At 30.8% G+C, this 7,985-nt stretch overlaps 1 protein-coding gene across 2 annotated transcripts in view; it reads left to right on the top strand.

Moving 5' to 3' along the window:
- The first annotated feature begins 4,123 nt into the window (after positions 1 to 4,123).
- LOC108724282 (G-protein coupled receptor Mth2) overlaps positions 4,124 to 7,985 on the top strand; it is a 7,958-nt gene continuing 4,096 nt past the window's right edge. Inside the window, exons 1-2 of one of the 2 annotated variants that reach the window (XM_018450589.1) lie at positions 4,124 to 4,563; positions 4,666 to 5,267. In XM_018450589.1, coding sequence (XP_018306091.1) covers positions 4,124 to 4,563; positions 4,666 to 5,267 — 1,042 coding nt within the window. Of the gene's footprint in view, positions 4,628 to 4,665; positions 5,268 to 7,985 lie in introns of both variants that reach the window. The other variant, XR_001936695.1, reaches the window with a different exon arrangement.

Genomic DNA, 7,985 nt, shown 5'->3' with positions numbered 1-7,985 from the left:
TCAAATGCAAGAATTTAATTATAGCACGACATTCTTGCTTAGGAAAAAATATTTTATATATAATTATATAAAATTATATATACAAATATATACAGGGAGGTCTCACAACTACCGCATTTCCTTTTAAGGATATTCTTGAGGTAATTTTGAAACGAAAATCCTAATACGAAAATGTCGAGATTACAATAATTTTTTGAATTATAAGCTAACTTTAAATGTTTATATGTCAAAAACCATTTTACTTTTATAGCCTCTATTATTATTTCTGGATTCTTTTGAACATTCTAAGACGAAAATCCTAATACGGAAATATTGAAGCTATAATACAATAGTTTTCGAATTACACGCTATCTTTAACCAATTATAATTCAAAAACTATTGTAGTCTTGCCATTTTTGTATTAGGATTTTCGTCTCAAAACTACTTCAAGAATACATTCTTAAGAGGAAATTCCGTAGTTAGTGTGAGACAGCCTGCATAATATTATATACGATTATATATAATTTTATATAATTAGAGGAGAAGGTGGTATTATGGCATCCCAGTTACATTTTACACAATAACTTTGTTAATAATCAATATTTAAGTTTAAAACTTGACAATTACATTCGTTAAAATGTTGTTGAATCAATTCTGGACTCAAAGTTACGTAATATTTATTACTTAGGATACTATTAATAAAAATGTGGCGACATTGCATAATGGCTCGAAGAAAAAAATGGGTGATAATGGCCTTCCATAAAAACAGCCTTAAAATATTAGTTTTGTTTAGAAAACAGTATTTGGTTACAAAATTAACAAAAAAGTAAAACATTTAAAAATGTATGCAAATGAATGTATATACATCCACATAACTTCTGCATACAAGATACTCAGTACTAAAAATCTCTGTACTATAAAAATAGTACACGTAATATAAACTATAGATTAACAGTAGAGCTACAATCGATTATCAAATAATTATTTTGGTATGAAGATCTCAAAAAGAAGTCGTGAGTAATCGGTATCCATAGGAGGCCACATTAGCAAAATGCCATGGTATTGTTTAAATTTGCATAACTCAAAATGTGTACAGTTAAGTAATATGTTAAATAGTAAATAACACACTCAAAAATACATTCAAAAATATATTCATGAGATAATACGCTCAAGTTTAAGAAAAATGAAGAAGTAGGTGTAATTAAATGCTAAAGTGTACCTCAGAAACGTTTCGAAATACTTGAAAGTAAAAGTGCGTTATAATAAGTGCTGGCTATTCAGTATTGGTAATATTAGCGTCATGGTACTACTCACGGCAAGCTACTGAACTCCATAAGTAATCATTAGGATTTGCTATATAATAGCGGAGATATTAAGAGAGACCACAATATATACACTGGCCATAATACCACCTTCTCCTCTATATATAAAATATTTTTCCCGGGACGTTCTCAATAAATACATAATAATAATATATATTGCGTTAATAATTTGATGATAATGATGCAAATCTTTTGTACAAAGTTTTTTTTACTAAATAAAGATCATTCATTAGCTCCGTATCATTTATCGTATACAGGAACTATACTTATTCTTCTCAAATAACACGTATCACTTAAATTAATTACTTTCCTTTTATTTTATAGGATAATTGTTTTCTTCTTTACTGTAACTATATAACGTAACTACGACTTCGTATAAACATATATAAATAATTAGTAAAACAATATAATTGAAAGAATGCTTTTCTTATAAATTTTCTTATTTAATACAAACCGGTTGAGATAAAAACTGGATAATCAATCAAAGTAATTATACCGTACAACTCTTATTATGTTTACGCCACGTATGACCGATAATGAAATTCTTGAATAATAGTCATAAATATGGAATGACATCAGAGACGATTAGCTAAGGACTTTGTAGAAAACTTGCATCCCGGAACTTAAGTTTGATAGATTAATGTATATTAATTGATGTGATTATCATAATTCAAGTACGACAACATTACCTAAAATGTAATGTAAAAAGTAACATTAATAACTTAATCTTAATTCCACTTTATTTATTTATAATCAATACAGCTCACAATTTGTAAATTTTAAGTGTAATTGGTGTGTGGTTCAATATCGTCTACTTTCGTTCTATCTATCAAACTGTTCACTTCTAGCTACACAATCGATTCGACAATAGGAATCTCTTTATGTCATTTTATATATTATCTGTATACATTTTTGATATTTTTTTTACGTTCTAGGATAAAAACCATCATGCAGTACGGTGTGGAAATAATCTCTCTAAAAACACATAAAAGTGTTCTCCTTCGTTAATGACATCAGAGACGATTAGCTAAAGACTTTGTAGAAAACTTGCATCCCGGAACTTAAGTTTGATAGATTAATGTATATTAATTGATGTGATTATCATAATTCAAGTACGACAGCATTAACTAAAATGCAATGAAAGAAGTAACATTAATAACTTAATCTTAATTCTAATTTATTTATTTATAATCAATACAGCTCACAATTTATAAATTTTAAGTGTAATTGGTGTGTGGTTCAATACCGTTCTACATTCGTTCTATCTATCAAACTGTTCGCTTCTAGCTACACAATCGATTCGACAACAGGAATCTCTTTATGTCACTTTATACATTATCTGTATACATTTTTGATATTCTTTGTGTTCTAGGATAAAAACCATCATGCAGTACGGTGTGGAAATAATCTCTCTAAAAACACATAAAAGTGTTCTCCTTCGTGTATAATTAATCATTGGATCGAGATGTATCGCTTCCTAGCTATATCACTTTTTTATGAATCATTTTACATAGTTACTTACACAATATATTCTAAAGAAATCGTGTTGGGGATCGTTTTATTTAATTATATCTCTAAAGATAAAATTAATTCTTTAAAAAATTCAAAAGGATAAAAGTCTCCTCTGTCATTATTCATGGCCAAAGAAGGACCTGTCTGCGAGGTACCTTCTTCATTTGATGTCATCGATCCTTCTAACTTGCATTCGCGTGCTCACTCCAAAAACTTCTTTGTTTTGCTTTTCAGACAAAACCGTTGCAGAATGAAGTCATCGTGTTTTTTTCCAGAATTGGAAATATCACGCTAAATATTTACTTACAAGATAGAAAAACAAAGTTGGTTTTGTGAATTTGACGCTTCAATAATTTAACGATGTGTCCACCAAGTATCGTCCTTTGTTTCGCATTTCTGCTTGTTGCTTCGTTCTCGGAATCTCAGGAAGATTTTACGAATGGCGATGAGCAGAGCGACAACTCGACAGTGCAGTTTGATTCTCTCGTAAATTCTACGAAATATCGAAATAAAAAAATGGAACTAACACGGTGCAACTCACACGAAAATTCTATTAAGAATAAGAATGAAATGCAGAATGAATCCTGTATTAATTCTACAAGGAATAATTGTAACTTCTTTGTTTTGCTTTTCAGACAAAACCGTTGCAGAATGAAGTCATCATGTTTTTTTCTAGAATTGGAAATGTCACGCTAAATATTTACTTACAAGATATAAAGAAAAACCAAGTTGATTTTGTGAATTTGACGCTTCAATAATTTAACGATGTGTCTACCAAGTATCGTCCTTTGTTTCGCATTTCTGCTTGTTGCTTCGTTCTCGGAATCTCAGGAAGATTTTACGAATGGCGATGAGCAGAGCGACAACTCGACAGTGCAGTTTGATTCTCTCGTAAATTCTACGAAATATCGAAATAAAAAAATGGAACTAACACGGTGCAACTCACACGAAAATTCTATTAAGAATAAGAATGAAATGCAGAATGAATCCTGTATTAATTCTACAAGGAATAATTGCAAGAATGACTCGGTGCGATACGAGTCTCGTGAACAATTAATAAAAAATGACGAAGACAATAATCAGACATCTATGGAGTTCTGTACGAATTCGACAGAGATTAATAATTTCACGTTACAAGAAATTAATGAAAATCTCACCAAAACTGAAGACAAGAAAAATTTCGTATCGTACACACTCTACGATTCCAATAGAATAACTAAAACTACCTTTGTTAAATATAAAGATTGCAATGATAATATTACTTGCATACAGCTCTGTTGTCCTTTTGGTCAGAACTTGACGTTTTAACGATGTGTCCACCAAGTATCGTCCTTTGTTTCGCATTTCTGCTTGTTGCTTCGTTCTCGGAATCTCAGGAAGATTTTACGAATGGCGATGAGCAGAGCGACAACTCGACAGTGCAGTTTGATTCTCTCGTAAATTCTACGAAATATCGAAATAAAAAAATGGAACTAACACGGTGCAACTCACACGAAAATTCTATTAAGAATGAGAATGAAATGCAGTATGAATCCTGTATTAATTCTACAAAGAATAATTACAAGAATGACTCGGTGCGATACGAGTCTCGTGAACAAGTAATAAAAAATCACGAAGACAATAATCAGACATCTATGGAGTTCTGTACGAATTCGACAGATATCAATAATTTCACGTTACAAGAAATTAATAAAAATCTCATCAAAATTGAAGACAAGAAAAATTTCGATGTTCATTATTCATCACATACGCGATTATGTATTTTGGACAACAAGTTAATGGATTAGCTGAAGCGAACTATTGCGTTGCACTAGGTACAGCATGCATAAATATATCGTCCCATTATTTTTAGAATAACTAAAACTACCTTTGTTAAATATGAAAATTGCAATAATATTACTTGCATACAACTCTGTTGTCCTTTTGGTCAGAACTTGACCAAAGTAAAGGGACAATGCATCGATCATGGAAAGAATAATTACGTTCTTCCAAACATGTACATACTTTCAAACAAACACGGAAATGATTCCGAAGATGAAACAATCAACGAAATATTTGTTACTGTTCGCGATCCATGCGTTGAAAAAAAACGTGGTCGCGAATTTATTTTTGCCAATACATACTTGTTTCTCACCAATGGCTCCTTGTTCACGTCTACTAGCGAATTCATTTCACCAAAGTCTTATTGCTTTGCCATTTTGTCTCGGGACGTATATGACGTGTTCATCTGCAATTATATGACTAAACTTCCAGTATACGTATCCGCATGCCTCCTAGTGTCTTTGCCGTTCCTGCTGTTGACGTTCATAATATATTCCATATTGCCAGAACTTCAAAATATGCATGGTTATACATTGCGTGCATACGTGGGATCATTATTCATCACAGACGCGATTATGTATTATAGACAACAAGATACTGAATTAGCTCAAGCGGACTATTGCGTTGTACTAGGTACAGCATGCATAAACAGATCGTCCTATTATTTTAAAAATGACATAATTAAAAAAATTAAATTTCAGAAAAGGGAAAAAACTATTTTTCAACTTGACAGAAAATTATTGACTAATCAAATAGTATAACGCAATCAATAATAAGCTCCTTTGAAAATATATTCTTAAAAACATGATCAAATGTTATTTTTGTCATCTTTATTTCACAACGAAGCTATATTCTTTTTAGAAATTAAATGCCTATACCGGTCGAAGCTGGACCTTTAATGCTTTAAATAATTTAATGTGAATTATATATACATATATATATGTACTATATATGTACATCATGTATATCATGTTAATTGTAGTTATTCGAACTGTGCGTCGAATTTGTCTTTGCCGTTCCTGCTGTTGACGTTCATAATATATTCCATATTGCCAGAACTTCAAAATATGCATGGTTATACATTGCGTGCATACGTGGGATCATTATTCATCACAGACGCGATTATGTATTATAGACAACAAGATACTGAATTAGCTCAAGCGGACTATTGCGTTGTACTAGGTACAGCATGCATAAACAGATCGTCCTATTATTTTAAAAATGACATAATTAAAAAAATTAAATTTCAGAAAAGGGAAAAAACTATTTTTCAACTTGACAGAAAATTATTGACTAATCAAATAGTATAACGCAATCAATAATAAGCTCCTTTGAAAATATATTCTTAAAAACATGATCAAATGTTATTTTTGTCATCTTTATTTCACAACGAAACTATATTCTTTTTAGAAGTTAAATGCCTATACCGGTCGAAGCTGGATCTTTAATGCTTTCAATAATTTAATGTGAATTATATATACATATATATATGTACTATATATGTACATCATGTATATCATATTAATTGTAATTATTCGAACTGCACATCGAATTGGTTTTCCAGACTTATAAACACAATTAAACTACTGTAATAATATCAGGAATTTAATTAAATTGACAAGCAATTTTTAATAATTTGATACTCAATCAGGCATCATATTAGAAACATGTTAATCTGCTGTAAATAAATTTATTCCGAAAAAATATTACTTCGGCCGGGAGTCGAACCTAGATTTTTTGTATTCCCATTCCGTACGAGCAATAATTGCCTCGATAGTCTTAAGACGCTTGTAAGGAATACACAAAAGATTCAGGTTCGACTCCTGGCCGAGGTAATATTTTTTGCAATAAATTTATTTACAGTTTTTCAGCAGATTAACATCTTCCTAATATCATGCCTGATTGAGCATCAAAATAATAAAAATTGCTTGTCAATTTAATTTAATTCGTGATATTATTACAGCAGTTTAATTGTGTTTATAAGCCCGGAAAACCTAAATAATTTAATGTGAATTATATATACATATATATATGTACTATATATGTACATCATGTATATCATGTTAATTGTAGTTATTCGAACTGTGCGTCGAATTGGTTTTCCAGACTTATAAACGCAATTAAACTACTGTAATAATATCAGGAATTAAATTAAATTGACAAGCAATTTTTAATAATTTGATGCTTAATCAGGCATCATATTAGAAACATGTTAATCTGCTGTAAATAAATTTATTGCGAAAAATATTACTTCGGCCGGGAGTCGAACCTAGATTTTTTGTATTCCCATTCCGTACGAGCAATAATTGCCTCGATAGTCTTAAGACGCTTGTAAGGAATACACAAAAGATTCAGGTTCGACTCCTGGCCGAGGTAATATTTTTTGCAATAAATTTATTTACAGTTTTTCAGCAGATTAACATCTTCCTAATATCATGCCTGATTGAGCATCAAAATAATAAAAATTGCTTGTCAATTTAATTTAATTCGTGATATTATTACAGCAGTTTAATTGTGTTTATAAGCCCGGAAAACCAATTTGGTGCGCAGTTCGAATAACTACAAATTTAGTATATATGCATTGTACTATATATGTACATCATGTATATCATATTAATTGTAATTATTCGAACTGCACATCGAATTGGTTTTCCAGACTTATAAACACAATTAAACTACTGTAATAATATCAGGAATTTAATTAAATTGACAAGCAATTTTTAATAATTTGATACTCAATCAGGCATCATATTAGAAACATGTTAATCTGCTGTAAATAAATTTATTCCGAAAAAATATTACTTCGGCCGGGAGTCGAATCTAGATTTCTTGTATTCCCATTTCGTACGAGAAATAATTGCCTCGGTAGTCTTAAGACTCGTAAGTAATACAAAAGATTCAGGTTCGACTCCTGGCCGAGGTAATATTTTTCGCAATAAATTTATTTACAGTTTTTCAGCAGATTAACATCTTCCTAATATCATGCCTGATTGAGCATCAAATTATTAAAAATTGCTTGTCAATTTAATTTAATTTGTGATATTATTACAGTAGTTTAATTGTGTTTATAAACCCGAGAAACTAATTTGGTGCGCAGTTCGAATAACTACAAATTTAATATATATGCATGTACATATACATATATACAGGGTGTCTCAAAAAAAAACGGATCGAAACACAATGGGGACGTAGATTGGATCAAGGGGAACAAAACAGTTTTGTACCATTTTGCAGTTGACGCAATATTTAACGAGATATTAACGTATAAAGATAGGCGAATACAAGCGTCCGACCAGCCTACTGCTCAAGCGCTATCCTTCTCCTCCCCATGCGCGCCGTTCTGAGTGGCTC

Source organism: Mycetomoellerius zeteki, unplaced genomic scaffold, assembly GCF_001594055.1.
Source record: "Mycetomoellerius zeteki isolate Tzet28-1 unplaced genomic scaffold, Tzet1.0 scaffold287, whole genome shotgun sequence".
Classification (NCBI taxonomy): Eukaryota; Metazoa; Arthropoda; class Insecta; order Hymenoptera; family Formicidae; genus Mycetomoellerius; species Mycetomoellerius zeteki.
The sequence above is the reverse complement of the archived record's forward strand: the minus strand, read 5'-3'. Positions and strand labels throughout refer to the sequence as shown.